The following is a 16,169-nucleotide window of genomic DNA, read 5'->3' on the forward strand; positions in this document are numbered from 1 at the left end:
TGTAACAGGCCACTAGATCCCCCCTCAGCCTTCTCTTGTGGAGGCTGAACAGGTTCAGGTCCCGTAGCCTCTCCTCATAAGGCCTTCCCTGCTGCCCCCGATGTAGGGTCAGAAATGACCCGTACACCGCTGGGACTGTACAGTCATTTAGTGTTTTCTAAGTATCAACTGTGCAGTCAGGTGCCCACTGCGAGGGTAAGCAAACTTGCATTTAGCACAGAATAAGAGCATGCACACTGGTGGTTATGTATAGTTAGCATGTTGTAAATAATCTCCCAGGTTACCGTCTGGTAAAGTTCAAGTACTCAGACATCCTTATATGGAAGACAGCTGAAGTTTAACCACTTTCTTATAGAGGTGTACAAATACATCGGTCCATATCATATCGGAACCAAAAGAAATGAAATTGACATTATTGGCAATCGCTGATAAATGGCATAAGGATGGGCACAGCTGCAGCATGTATGTGGCCAGGAGTGCAGCTTGGCAGTGTGGAGAGCACCATCCAGCTCTTAAGTCTGTGGGGCAGAAGGGGCGGGAGGGGGAGGAGAAGGGGTGTGGGGGGGTGCCAATCGAGGCCCCTGCATTGCGAGAGGGAGTGGGGCTGGGGCTGGGGCAGGAGCAGGTGCTGCCTGGCCAGGGCAGAGTGAGGCATGGGACGGAGCTGCAAGGAGCTCATCCAGGTGGCACAGGGAGGGGATCTTTGTACGGGGCAAGGGCAGGCTCCCACTGTGGGCTGGGGCTGGCTCTGGGTTCTTTCTGGTGGCGGGGTTGGGCTGGGGCTGCACTTGGGACAAGCAGTGGTGGTGCTAGGAGGGGGGCTACAGGGTGGGATACAGCCACCCTAAAATTCACCATAGCACCACCCCTCAAATCCTCCCTCCCAGTGCCCCTGCCATCCAGACCAAACACAGTCCCAGCCCAACCCCCTCACCAGGAATAGCCTGGCACTGACTTCAGCCCCAAGCACGCAGCAGGCAGCCCACCCTTGCCCCATGCACAGATCCAGGAGGCACGTGCCCTCCCATGCCCCCCATGCCTCCCTTGGGGTGCATGCAGTGGCAGGAGCTGCCCTTCCTTCTCAAATGAGCCAATCTCAGTTCTGTCCTGTGCCTTGCTCCACCCCAGTTGGGCAGTGCCTGCCACTGACCCAGCCCCACTCCATCCCTCATGACAGAGGCCTCACTCTCCCCACCATGCCCCTTATCCCCAACAGACTTACCAGCCAGACGCTTCTCTCCAAGCTGCCAGGCTTGCATATTGACAATCGGACTGGTATCGGTCAACATGGCTTGTTAATAATCGGCCATTGATATTGACCCAAACAATCTTCATCAGTGCACCTCTACTTTCTTAATAGGGAACCAGGGAAGGTTTTACACAAAGAACTCCACATCCAGGAATAAGAATTGAGCTCAGGTCTCAAACCGGCACATCAGCCTAGTCCTGTGCCACATCTGAATTCTATTACTTCACTTTTTTCACAGTAATGGGAATTATTAAATAGAGTTAAAATGAAATTATGATTAAATAACATTTCATCCTAACATGGTCTTGCAATCAATTGATCAACTTGCAAAGTTACAAAAGCCAGATAAAAATAGGACGTAGTAAACAGTGTTTGAAGGCAAAAAATGGTCTTTAACATCTTCCTAAGAATGTTTCATATTAACTGCACTGTGAGTTACATACACAGACCAGGGTAGAATATCTCCCAGAGCTAAGCCGCCAGAATGATCTATACATGTCTTATGGAAAAAAGGATCATGTTTGAAACACAAAAATATGTCGGCTCTCTTTTCTCAAGCCTATTCTGAAACTGTGTTGATATAATCTCTACTTACCTAAATGCATTTTACTACAGTTTCATATTTGGAAATAGCTAAAAAATACCAGTTGAATTTTCTTTTTTTGAAGACAACTTTAAGGTGCTGAAGTGTAATATCCATTTCAGATTTTGAAGAATTTTTTTTTTTAGACTGGGTTTATTTTATTTCTATTAATGGGTAGTCTTTGTCAAAGTAGATTTTTAAGACAATAAGACCCAACTGTCTGTTTGCTCTCCAGATGTTGATGAATGCAGAACTTCAAGTTACATATGTCAGTATCAATGTGTCAATGAACCAGGGAAATTCTCATGTGTCTGCCCTGAAGGATACCAAGTAGTAGGAGGTAGAACATGCCAAGGTAAGTGCACTAGTCTTAACATTTTAACTACTGCAATATTAATGACTACTTTTAAAACAAGACTAAGAATACATGCCATAGGGATGTTTATACTACAGTAAGCGAGATTGGACACTTGTGTGATAACTGATCACATAACTTACATTAGTTACATTTTTTAAATTTTTATTTTTCCCTGGAGAGTTTTATGATTCCAAGATAAAAAATTTCAAATAGAGTGCCTAAAGTTAGGCCATCACGTCCACTTTCAGGCACATGAAGAAGGGGCCCAATATTCAGAGATGAAAGCTGGCCAGTTGTTTTAGGTCTGTAAACATGGATTTGTACCAACTGTTACAGTTTTAAAAGGTTACTAAGTTACACCATAAGTGACAGACAGTTGCTCTCTCCAATAACAGAAAACAGGTGTAAAAAAATGTAGAAATATGTTAAATCCACAATGTGCTTATGAAGTGCAAACAACAACAGCACTGAAATCAGTTTTCTTTTCTATCTAGTACTAAGTGCTCTGCAGGGGCAAATGTTAAATGAAGGAAGTGAGGTATTCTCCATCACCAAGGAGAGTAGCTTATATTATGAACTTTAAACATACAATTTCCATCACTGTTTTGCAGTCTCAGTAGTAACTGCACAGTTGAAATTATAACTAAGCTAAACTTTAATGTGACAGTTCTTTCCCATAAGCAACCTAAAAAAATACTTTCCACTTGCAGTTTGTCTTGCCTGTTTTCTTCCCAGCAGCAATTACAAAGAAGAAAAAAGGGAGCTTGGTATGATAAAACATCTTGAAGATCTTTTTTCAGTTGTGGAGAAGCATAATGCCTTAAATTCATCTCCTCTGGGATAGCTGGATTTAGAAAATTCAAATTTATTCCATTCATTTTTTCTCAAAGATAATGGATACTTTTTAGTACTTTTAAAAGCTCTTTTGAAATCCTTGGTATGCCCTGGCAAGGACTATAAATTCAGTTAATTGTTCATATACTAGTGAAATCAAATTGTCCTACTATTTTTAAGAGCCATGAATGTTAACACTGACCACAGAGAAAACACAGTAATGATTTCCTTCCTATCCTCATCATCCCTGTAGTCCAGCCACCTGTTATCTGCATTTTTATGCTCTATCCATCCCCAACCCTCCTGGCAGTTACTCTCGAGTCCCAAGCAAGTTCACACATGCAGCTCTTATCAGGAAGGGTGAGGAGGTAGTGGTGAAATCTTCACACACCCAGTCACTCCCCTCAAAACCTTGCTGTTTGATGTAGCAACTCCCCCAGCACTACTCTTTGCAAATTTTAGGGGTACACTGCACCCCACCCTCCCCAGTGAGGCAGAGTAAAAGTTTTCCATGTTCCTGCAAAGGGAGTATTAGGGACAAGTATAGGCAGAGTTTCCATGCATGCATATATACCCCCAAGAACCAAAATCTCCATTACTGTCTTTGATGATATAGAGTGGGGAGGCATTTCCTCCATGTAATAGGCACTTCTTTGGTCATGATGGAATTAAAAAAAAAAAGTTATTACACTCAAGGAAAGAGAAAAAAGAGAATCTTAGGTTCCTGGAAACCATGGGCATATTAATTACTGTACCAACCATGCAAGACTGAGATGACCTCTTATTTGGAACACTAAGATACAAATCAATGGGGCTGTACTGGCACAGTGAAAAAAGCAAATCACAGTCATGTCACGCAGTGCAGTGGATCTCAGTTTTATCTAGGTGTCATAGCCATGGGAAAGCAAAGCAGAAAGTCTGTGGGTACATACAGACATTTAGTGAAGTTAGGGGAAGGTTAGAGGTTAAAAACAGCCACTCATTCTATGGTTAATTGGGATCAGGGGGCAAGTGAGGAGGGTCAAGGCCTTGCAGTCAATCCCCAAGGCCTAGGGGAGTGAGGGAGCAAGCGGAGTCTGAAGAAGATCGGGGACAAAGTATGCAGGGGACAAGCAGGGTCTGCAGGAGGAATTAAGAAGACAAGTGGGGTCTGTAGGAGGGAACAGAGGTGCAAGAAGGGTCCACAGGTGGCTTGGGGGGTTGGGGGAGGCTCTCTTACCCCCCTTCCAACATCAGGGGCTATTTTTAGCCCCCCCAACCCCAAATAAACAACCCTCTCCCCCAGCAAGCCTGCCCCGCTCCAATCCCACCTGCCCCTCTGCCCACTCCAGTTTACTTCGATCGGCTCCCTGCACCAGGAGTGGTTTGCAGGATGTGGGGTTCAGGGGGTGGGGGTTGTCCATCTGGGGAAGGGAAAAGAGGTCATGGAGCTAAAAGTAGCACAGTGCCAGGGGACAGGTAGGAAAAGCACAACCCTGGAGCTGGGGCCAGCAGCTGGGCTTTCCCAGCTACAGGGCCATGATGGGAAACGTACAATTTCAATTAGACTGGTCTTGCCTGACCCAATCCAAGTTTGACTACCTCGGAGATACAATTAACTTAGATAGGGGCAGCCATTTTTAGACCTGAGCTTTGGTATAATTTGCACTTAGATCTCTAGTTAGGTCAATCTAAGTGTTAGCTCCACACCTGGGTGAACGAAATTAAATTAGGTGGCCACTTTTAATGTGATCTAACCTCCCTGAAAATCTGGGGCCAGGGGAGTGCAGGTGGGCCAGGGAGCAGCAGCCAGGGCCAGGGGCAGGTGCTGGGACCAGGGACAGGGTGGGGAGTGAGAAGGCCCTCCTCCAGTGTGTGACTTACACATGTCCTGGGATGGTGAGGCTGATGGCTTGGTGCAGGCCTCCCCATCGGTGATGGTGTGTGGCTGTACCTGGTGTCTGTGGCCCATGGTGGGTGGTGGGCCAGCGCCTGGTCAGGACCCCGTCCCCTGGGGAGGAGCTGGCACTGCCAGCAGTGACATTGCCAGCCGCTTCTTGTGGTGGGGTCTCAGACTCTGCGAAGAGCAAGGCAGCCACTGGCCAGGGCTCCCCGAGCTGCTAATGGATGCAGCAGCCAGGTATGAGGACAGGGCAGCATGCTAAAGGCCTGAGGGCCCCTCTGGTGATGTGTCAGGGCAGGGTGAGGGCTTGGTCAGGCTGCCCTTTTGGTTACACTTGCAGAGGTGTGGCCTGGGTCCCGGGGTGCCAAAATATGGGTCAGCTCCCACATAAAAGCCATGGTCTTGTGGGCATGATTAGACCGACAACTGTAGTCAGTTACAGCTATCCATTGTGCCAGCAAGGACTTGACCCTAATACGGAACTACTGCATGGACTGGAAGTGCCCTTGCTCATGCATGCCACCGGACAGGGCATTATAAAATGTGGGTATTCAAGTACCCACCGTGTGCAAACTGCCTCTGCATATTGGCATGGCCCCAGAGCACCACAGCCTCTTCCTAGAACCAGTTGGGGGCCCAGACAGTTGGCACAGCCATGCGTATGCAGGCCGGGCCAAAGCTCAACAGAAAGGATGGCATTCTCATCCTGCACCTACTCTCTGGCCCCTGCATAGCTGTCCCTGTGTGGCCAGCGCTGGACAGCACTCGGGATCACTCAGCAGAGGGCCACAGCCAAGGACTGGGAGCCATGCAGCAAAGAGACACTGCTAGAGGTGAGCAGCAGCAGGGAACAGGTGCTGGCCCCACTGCCAGACAGCCAGCCAGCAGTCCTGGGGAAATATCAGGCCTGAGCAAGGGGTGCAGCAAGCTGCAGCCCTTTGCAACACTTACTTGTGGCCAAGCAGGAGCTCTGCAGAGGGGTCAGGCCAGGCAGAGACAGCCTGTCCAGGGGGGCACATGGGGCCTGCTGGGCTCCTGAACACAGAACAGGCTCCCTCGGACTCCCTGGTGCGAATTCCCCAAGGTACAAAATGTATGGAGGCTTTTATACCCTGCAGCCAGGGAGCAGCCCAGCCCTGAAGCAGGAAAGGCAGCCAGCACGGAGCGCTGGAGCTGGGCTCAGGTTAGCCCCCTAGTGGCTGGGCAGACCCAACACTAAAGTTATTGCCGGGTCACATCTACACATACATTACTGCACATTAACTAACCATGGCTAAACTAGATACCTGCATTTGCAGGTATCAAATATAGTTGCAATTATCCATTTTTACTGCACAGGAGGGGAGCACACGTGTAGATGTGCACCCATATTGTGCAGTACATTAGGCTAATGTGCAAATGCATTAATACATCTCATGTAGACGTGTCCTGTAGACTCCAATTTGAAATCTCTGGGTCTATCTTATGAATCATTTGCCCAACTAATAATATTCTGGAGCACCTTTAAAAGAATCTCATAGCACCCCAGGGTACCATGCTACCCTGGTTGAGAATCTCTGATCTAGCCCAATCCCTGCACAGATGTAGGATTCACTGTTCCTAACCATCCCATAAACCTCCAGTGGATGAGATACCTTGGTTTCCCTCGGCACCTTGTTCCATTGTCTTACACAAGGCTTCAGAAGACTACACAGAGAAGGAAGTGCAGAACCAGAAGCATTGTTGTTTGCTTTATAAAGTAAAGCATTTCCTAAGTTTTTTCTTAACACCAAGTTTTCATTCCATCTATCTGTGTGTACTGTAAATTGATTGGTTCCTTTCTTTCTCATCTAGATATAAATGAGTGTGAGACCACTAATGAATGCAGAGAGGATGAGATGTGCTGGAATTACCATGGTGGATTTCGGTGTTATCCAAGAAATCCTTGTCAAGAACCCTATATCCTGACATCTGAGAAGTAAGAGAACCCACATACAATTTTTAGGGTTATCCTTACTAGCCAGTTTTGCCAAGTGCAACTAAATGCAACTGAATATTGTAAACTGGTACATCAGCAATGCTTAATCTATGTTTGTTTGTTTTCTAGTCGCTGTGTTTGCCCGGTGTCAAACACCATTTGTCGAGAGCTGCCCTACTCTATTGTATACAAATATATGAGTATCCGCTCAGACAGAAATGTGCCCTCTGATATTTTCCAAATCCAGGCAACCACTATTTATCCCAATACTATTAATACTTTCCGAATTAAGTCTGGAAATGAAAATGGAGAGTTCTACCTGAGAGTAAGTATCCAGGGAAAGGGGAAAAGGGCTGAAGGAGAGGGTTGGCAGTGTGTGAATACAGAAAGCCCTGGCTCTTTCATAGCTGTAAAATGCTGTTCTCTGAAAAATGGTACCGTGTTTGCTATCTCTCCCTACGTTCCATGTCAAGTAACTGTTAGCAAATGCAATCTGACATTGAGAATCAAGGTAGGTTCTTTCTATCCAGTTACCTTGGGAAAATTGTTCAGCAAGGTAAGTTCAGACATCAGTTACTTCTGTGTAACACCACTATTTTTGGTTTACATCTACTGTTATAATTAGGAAGAATTTACTGAGGGCTATGGAAAGGCTTCTTCTGCCTTCACTTCCCTTCCCAGAATAACTGGTTTTGATAACCATCATTTAGCTTTCAAGTCTTAGGGGAATTTTTGTATAATTTTTTTGTTTGTGTTTCTCCCTTCTTTCTTTTAAAAAAGAAAAAATCTGCCATAGTTTGAGATCTAACGTGCTGACCTCTGGAACACTCAACTCCAACCAGAGGACAATCAAGGCATGCACACTGTCAGTTCTTGGCCTGAGCCCATGCTTCTGGAACCACATGGCAAGATTAAGATGTCTATTTGTATTACTAAAAATTATAGTGGGACAGTAGCAGCACCATAAGTTGCAGCTGAAACAGAAGTTATGTTTTATATCTTTATTTTTCAAGAATGTTGTAAACATTTTGAGAAAATAAATCATAGAATTTAAAATTACATATTATTTGAATATTTCAAGTTGGTTTTGTATGGGCAAAAAAGATGCACATAGAATAAGATGTCAAAAATTACACTTTTTTCAAAAATTTGGAAAAGGTATCTTAATTTTTTGTACCCCTTTTGTCAAATATTTATAAGCTCCTAGGTTCTAATCTTTGCCTCGCAGGTTGCTCTACAACTGCTTAAATAAGCATACCAATTAAAAGCAAGGACCCCTTCTATTTTTTACCTTATACTTAGCAACTTTTTTTTTAATGCTACACTAGAGTCCCTGAACTGAATACCAGGAACTCCCATTTATACTGATATTGTTCATGAAGTAACAAATGTGAGCAACCTTGATGGTTTTGAATTATATGAATTAAAATACGTTGTTTTTGTCATTTTTCTTTCAGCAAACAAGTGCGCTAAGTGCAATGCTCGTATTGGTGAAGTCACTGTCAGGACCAAGAGAACATATTGTAGATCTGGAGATGCTGACAGTCAACAGTTTGAACTATCGTGCAAGCTCAGTGCTAAGATTAACAATAATAGTGGGACCTTTTGCATTTTAGCTGTCATCAGTGACCCTTCACTGGCACCTAAAACAGCCAAAGAATATTATCAAAGAAAGCACTTACTATTTTATTTATAGATTTTGCTTTTTTTAGATTTATTTAGTAAATGATATCTGTAATCCACACATTACACCTGTAACTCAAAATTAGTACGTGTTCCATATTATAATGTGAGCATTGTCACTTTCTGTATAAAGATTAAAATCTTGCCTCTCTTATCATACTTGGATTAAAAACCTATTACACTTCTATACAAGACATTTATGCTTACGCTTTTGTAAAAGTTCACATTCTTTTCCTAGCCAAGTAATTCAAGCAATTAAAAAAGTGATCTATGTTTATAATAGTTTTAAATTCTAATTCAGCTCCACTGACAATCTCAAAACGAAAAAGTAATATAAAATTAAATGCTATACAAATTTAAAGATTATTTTAACAGGTTAAATTTACTTCTTTTTAACTGCCTTATGAGAGAGGAGAGCAGTCAATACAGAACTATTTCTTTAGATACGTATGTTCTAGATCAGGGTTTTTTGGTCCAAATCTGGTTGTAGTAAATTTACATGGCAAGAAAAGTATATTTTGCATTGGGTGTTCCTTAAGCACCAGATATTATGCAGATTTTTCTAAATATACCATACAGTTATATTTTATCTTATCCATGAAAAATGGGACATGATAGGAAAACTACTAAGAATGAAACACTCAGTGGAAAATCATCATACTGAAAAATATCTTTGTATGAATATCACTGTTTAAGAGAATACTACCTATAGTTTGTGTTCAGAAGGTTACTGCATTTCTGGAAAAAAATAACATGCTACTTTTCAGTTTTGTTGTATACTAAGGATTTATAATATTTGCTTCATTAGTAAATTATACCATATATTTTCAAGCAGTTGGTTCTATTCCTGGTTTTTCTCATTCAGATTTTTGGTCTTATGTACAGTGTTCATAAAATTTGTAGTAATTCAAGAACTAATTACATGTAGTTTTGTAATATTGTAAAACTTCATTTCTTGTTTAAAATATAATAGTTTATACTTTGATGTACAGAGTTTTTTAATAAATAAATCTCTCTCCTATACAGGGTTAATTTGTCTTTTAAGGTATTGTATAATGCACAAGTGTAAATGAGCTAGAACCTTAACTGTAGAAATCAGCACAGATGCACTGATTACAGTGGCATTACAATTTACACCACATTGGCCCAAAGTAACTCAAGTTTGTTTGTTTTTCAGTTTTCTATAAAACTAAAAGCTACCATGTATTGTCATAAAGAACAGAGAAAATGTAGATTGAACCAGCTCTAAAATGCAGTAGAAGTTCAGGCCTAGTCAAACCCCAGAATCAGGACCCTGTTTTCTAATGTGCTCTGATGCTTTCACTAACTTTGAGCAAATACTTTATCTGCCAAAGGGCGCACAGCAGATGCTTGTGGAATAGGCTGACTAATAAGAAGCGCTAGCATTCCCGGCAAAGGCAGTGCAGCAGCCAGGAAGGCGTTTTGTCTCAGGCCCTGACACTTCAGGACAAGACCCCAATTATTCTTAATCCACCCCTAAAAGAATTTGAGGGTGTTAAATCCAGTACCTTTCACAAATGCTGCTGTTAAAGTTTGCCATGATAGCTACAAACTATCTTTTAAAAATACTTTTTACTTTTTGGCCTTATTCTCCCTCTTGCTTTGAATTTTCAAACTGACTGGCTAAGGAAATTTGGGTCAGTGGTCCACAAAATGTATTAGTTAATTACTGACTTCTCTTCGGATGGCTTTTTAATCCTTAGGACACTGAAGGTGACTCTCCTATTCTGGAAATCAGTCAAACCACAGTCAAACCTGTACAGCAAAGTACTTTGAAATCCTCCTGACTACAGGACCCTTTGGCCTGCCATATATTGTATTTACTTGATTCCAAGATGAGGCATTTATTATCATTCAGCATGGAGGGGAGGAGTGCCTCATCTTGGAATGGAGTACACTTGGGGGGGAAGGGGGATAGGCAGCTGCTGCAGCTCTGGCTGCTGTCTGCCTCCCGCCCCTGCTGCCTCTACATTCTGGGCAACATCAGGCCTCCGCCTCCCTTTACCCTGATTTCCCCCCCGTGCCACTTCTTTCCTGCACAGCCTTGAGCCACTATACCATTCCCCGTCTTTCCCTCCATGCTCAGCCTCTGCACCCTCCCATGCCCCTACCTCACCCCTAACCCTTGATTAGGTACCAGCTGGCACCATCCCTATTCCAGCCTGTGGCATGCAGCATGGCCCCAACCCGCACCACTGCCTCCATACCTCCTGCCTGCTGCCTGCCCCGCTACTGCCTGTCCCCCACTTTTCTCTCCACTGCCTGCCCCCATACCGCTGTTTTCCCTGCTGCAGTGGTGATGGGGACAAATTTAAGAAAACCCTCCAATAATTAGATTTATACATTTTCCACATATAGAACCTAACTAGGCAATTGCTGGTCCAACATAACAAAGGAGTGGGGGTTGGGGGGGGAGGCAGGGACAGAAGCCTGCATTGTCATCTCCCCCTCCCCCCCCTCCCCCCGATCTGGGTCCGTTCCTCCCCACCACCACCACTTCGCCACCTCAGGCTGGGGTCCAGCTTCCCCACCCTCCTCTTTGGGTCTGGGCCTGCTACCCCCCTCCCCCTGTCGTTTTGGGTCCGATTCCCCCCCATACCCCCTGCCACTTCAGGTGTAGGCCCATATGCCTCCCATACCCCCTGCCATTCAACTCCACACTGCTGCCACTGCCTCCTCCCAGGAACAGTGGGAGGGAGGGGAGCTTACACACAGACAGGGAATGGTGTAGGGACTCAAGGCTGAGGAGAAGTGGAAGATGGTGGTCGCAGCAGCAGGTGGCAGCAGTTGCAGCAGCTAGCAGTGGGGCACTGTCGCCAGCAACCCCACTCCTCCCCTTCCCGCTCCCATCCCTTCCTCCTCCCTCCCTCCTCCCCTTTTCACTGCCGCCTCTCCCTCCCCCTCCCTGCCAACTATTGTTGGGGCTCGGGGCTGCTCCGGCCCCTGGCGCCAAGGAACAGGGCCAGAGTGGGAGGCCAGCACTGCTGGCCTCAGCCATCCTGCCCCCAATCGGGTCCCTCAGCCCCTGCTGTCATGGCAGCACTCCGCTGTGTGCCTCTGTGCTGAGACAACCAATCAGAGTGTGAATAAAGCATTATAGACAGACAAACTAAGGCTTTTATATTCGAATTATTGGGGGTTGTCTTAAATTCAGGGTCATCTTGGATTTGGGTAAATATAATATATCCTGAATGCCTTTTCCCACACATTCTCTGCTGCCCACTGCTACTTCCAGCCCTGTCTAGTCACAGTTATAACCTCCTTCTTTTCTCCACTGTTTTCCCCACTTGCTCCTGCTACCTCTGCTGACCCTCCTGATCTTATCTGACTTCAAAGAAATTACCCTCCAACTCCCAACAAACAACAACTTTCCCACCACCAGCAAACAGCATACATTCTACCATATACCTCTTTATTGTCACCACTAACATTATCTCAGTCCATAGTTCTATCCCAGATATGGCCAGTGAGACACCTGACATTTCCAGCACTCACTTACTAATGTCCCTTACCACAAGCCCAGAGCTTGATCCTAACCTTTTGAACTTGGCAAGTTTCTAGGCATCATCCTCTGGGAAATGCCATTTTACTTCCTAAGTTTAAATGAAGATTATTATTCATATTAGTGTAGGTTCTCCCATCTGTCAAAACTGTACAAGATGCAAAATCAAAGGTGATTAGAGTGATTTAAGATATCTTCACAGTCTCCCAGTCCTATGACTGACAGGTAGCCAGTGTAGACCCCCATGCAACTTAAACAGCCTCCATGCTGTTTACCATATTTACTTGATACCAAGCTTTGGGTGTTTTGCCGCCCATTAACACAGGTGTAAAGTCCCTCATCTTGGAATTGAGTACAGGTTGGTGGCACAGCAGGCAGCTACTGTTACTCTGGTTCTGGCCCTGAGCCTGGATTGGGGCCAGAGCCGCATCTGCTGCCTCCCCACTGGTGCATTCCCTCCCACCCACCCACCCACGCAGCCTAAGGCTCCCCACCTTCCTTTCCTAACCTCCTGCACTACTCCGGACTCCCGTGCCCCTACCCCACCCCCCATTATCCTTGCTTTGATGTCAGCAGGCTCTGTCCCTATACCGGCCTGGGACACAGATTACAGCCCCAACCCAGCCCCATAGCACCTTGTGATATTAGTGAGGCATACTTTGGTTCATACTGCTAACCAGCCTCCATGTAATTTCTTTGTGCACTTGTCAATGACTGCCCTAACCCATGCTCCAGCAAGGCCTACAGGCTTGTGCATGTTCATGTAAGAGAAAAATCAAGGTGGAAACAGTGACAAGGAAGCTCTAGTACAGAGTGAAGCTGGTAGAAACCTGGTAACAAGACCCAAAGCAAAAGCTTTGAGAGAATTCACAGCTGGCACTGGTGCTGCAAATAAAGAAACACTCAGGTTTGATTTCTCCTGTATTCAGGTAAATGGACATTCATTCACTGTAAATAAACAGATCAGTATCTAACTCCATTCCTAATTCCTCTTCTTGGCTGAAACAACCTATAAGATTCCAAATTTTGGTTGCTTGCATCGAAGGAGCTAACAATATTTTGAGCCATCCAATACTAACAGGAAATTTTTTCAATTAGGTTACTTCTTCCTGATACACATAGCTATACTGAATGAGCTATAAATATTTTTCAGAAAGACTTTATAGTCATCTTTGTGAGCACAGTGGGATTATATAAAAGGTTTAATGTCTTCTAGAAAAAAAAATAGGAAAGAAAAAACTAGAATTTTGAGTAAACAAGGCTTACAGAAATAGTCATAAATAGAAATAGAAAGCCACGTTCATTCACTTTTTCTAGACCACCTGAACATAGTCTACTGGAATTATTTTTTTTGGAGGACTCACAAATAAGAGTTTATTGTTGAATCCTGTTTCCATGACTGCAAGCAGTTGCTTATATTTGGAGTGGTCATACATGTTTCTAACTTTATAACTCTCCTATTAAAATATAGAACAGCTGCTGCTCTGGTCAGATGCTAGGCATATGGACCCCACCAGGGACAAAAGCCACTGTTAACATGTAGAATTATTTTTAACGCCCTCACATTTCTAAACCAAGCCATCATCTCAGCAAGATGGCAAGTTTCCATACTTCCCCAGCTGGGGGAACACCTGCATAATACAAACCTAAACTGTGCTACATCTGGTATAAAAACTAATTTTATTTCATCTGGCCAACAGAATAAGTTATCAGCATGGGTGAACAGAAACAGGGCAAAAAGTTAACTGCATTTTGTATTTAGATAAAGACAGATGTTCAGCTAAGTTGTTTATACTGCATAGGTTTGTATATGTGTTAGAAAAGACAGACCCATTCCATAAAATGGAATTAAAATTCCTTTTGTAATTTTTATCTAAGAGCAAAATTCAACAGATCCATTGTTTCACCTTTGCACGAGTGAAAAAGTAAAACCTGCTTTTTTACACTGAGACAGTCACAGAGCATATGCAAGTTAAGTGGCTTTTCAAAGCAAATTAGCTATCTCAAGCCTGGTTCTTTCCTTTAAGCTTCCCAGGAACGGTATGAAATTGCATCTTATAGCATGGTATAAAAAGCATTTTCCCAGTGATATTAAATATGCAATAGTCTCTAAATCATAGGTAGGGACCTACCCAACTTGAGGAAGCAGGCAGCTGAATTTGGAGGCAGATAGTGGGACCAGCCACCCATCATATGGCCCCGCCCTTGCCACTAATTGGCTGAGGGCTATCAGCTCTGCGGCCCTGCCCCTTGCTACTGATTGGTGGAGAGGGGCAAGGCCGCATGACAGGCAGCCCTCAGTCAATCAGCAGCAAGGGGTGAGGGCAGCAGCAATCTTGCCTGCTCCTCTTATGCCTGCAGGCCCCTTCCCCCCAGCAGGCTGTAGTGACCATGAGTACTGCTGGCTCCCACTGGGGAGCCAGCATTTTATTTTTTAGGGTTTTTTTGCCCCTGCAGATTTCACAGACATCACTCAATTTTGAGATTTCACAAAATCCATGAAATCACAAATTGAGTAGGACCCTAATCGTAGGTCAGTCAGGTTTACTATATGCATCATGCATCTTCTTTTAATTTACCCTCATGTGTCTCAGTCAGTGGGGGCCAACCTTCTTGATAGGTGTGCCACAAGGTAAGCCCTGCATCCTCCCAGAGTGCTGCCTGAATTCCCTTCCCTTGCCTGATCATTTGCTCAGGTTTCTGCTCCCTGTCCTACCTGTCACTATATTCCCTGCTCCCTCTCTAATCTGCCACATGCCACACAGCGAGGCTTCCCATGCTGTGGGCTGGCCACCCTGATCTAACTGTTGTAGGTGAAGTGGCCTACAATGATATATCTGCAGAACACTGAGTTTGATGAAGCATGTTAAATCAGTTGTTTTGTTGGCAAGATACATCTTTCTTTCTACCATTGCTTCTTCCTCACAGCCTCGTTGCAAGCCACAGAGGTAACCTAACTTACTGAGCCAACAGCTGATTTGTTGCCTAGTATCTACAGCTCTCACTGATGTCAGTACTCGGTGCTGTTCATTGGACATATTGAGGATGAAGTCCTCAATAATGGTTTTGTAATTTCTATATATGTTTATAGTACCTGATCAAGTCAATGCTCCCATTAACATCAAGATACTTTGGATCAGGCTCTTAATTATGGGTAGGATTTTTAGAAGCCCTTTGTATAGACCTAACTGTTCCCAGAAAAATCAGTGGGCATTACCACTGTCTTTAATTGAAGCACAGTTAATTCTATACTGATTGCTTTTGAAAAAGCACACTCTAAATAGAAGCCTACATCATTCTATTTTATTAGATAATCTTAAAACATCATTAATCTTTTCCAAACCATACATCGTAAAAGTCTTAATGTTCAGACATAGAAGACTACTCCAGCCATAAAGATCCACGCTACGCTTGCTCTCATGCACATGAATAAAATTATGCAAATATCCCTGTGAACTACTCAAGCTGCACTTTAGGTTGCGCAGTGTTGAATGGCAGCTACATAAGGATCTAGGCAGGGCGAAGCACTTCCAAATCTTTTTTTAAGTCAAAACATCAGAATCTGAACTTATTTAAATTTTTTAATTATAATTATTTAAAATTGGAGCTCATTTTCTTCTAATGTATTTGGGAACTATTTACATGCTCCTAGAGTGCTTATAATATATATCATATATAAAGCAAGTGCATAACTAGCTGATAACATAAAACAGATTTAGGATAGAGAAACGGGGCATGACATTTTACTGTATCACATAATTCTATGTGATTTAACATCACAGAATCATAGAAGTAGGGTCAGAAGGGACCTTGTAGATCTTCAAGTCTGACCCCCAGCCTGGGCAGGAGAAAAACTGGGCTCAAATGACTCCATCCAGGTAGGCATCAAGCTTCTTCTTAAAGGGTAGGAGCCAGCATCACTTCCCTTTGAAGTTGGTTCCAGATCCTAGCCACCCTGACAGTGAAGTAGTTCTTACAGATGTCTAATCTAAACCTCCTCTCCAACAACTTGCGGCCATTATTCCTTGTTATGCCAGGGGGCGCTACGGGAAACAAGGTCTCCCCCAAACCCTTCTGGTCCCCCCTAGTGAGTTTATAGA

General features: G+C 44.1%; 1 protein-coding gene across 3 annotated transcripts in view; it reads left to right on the forward strand.

The window, feature by feature from the left end:
* EFEMP1 (EGF containing fibulin like extracellular matrix protein 1) overlaps window positions 1-9,564 on the forward strand; it is a 91,212-nt gene extending 81,648 nt beyond the window's left edge. For all 3 annotated transcript variants that reach the window (XM_019549251.1, XM_019549252.1, XM_019549254.1), the window contains exons 8-11: window positions 2,068-2,187; window positions 6,740-6,863; window positions 6,993-7,188; window positions 8,321-9,564. In XM_019549251.1, coding sequence (XP_019404796.1) covers window positions 2,068-2,187; window positions 6,740-6,863; window positions 6,993-7,188; window positions 8,321-8,479 — 599 coding nt within the window. In that variant the 3' untranslated portion in view covers window positions 8,480-9,564. The remainder of the gene's footprint in view (window positions 1-2,067; window positions 2,188-6,739; window positions 6,864-6,992; window positions 7,189-8,320) is intronic.
* Window positions 9,565-16,169: the final 6,605 nt, after the last annotated feature.

This window comes from Crocodylus porosus, unplaced genomic scaffold, assembly GCF_001723895.1.
Source record: "Crocodylus porosus isolate Cpor-Errol unplaced genomic scaffold, CroPor_comp1, whole genome shotgun sequence".
In the NCBI taxonomy this organism is placed as follows: Eukaryota; Metazoa; Chordata; order Crocodylia; family Crocodylidae; genus Crocodylus; species Crocodylus porosus.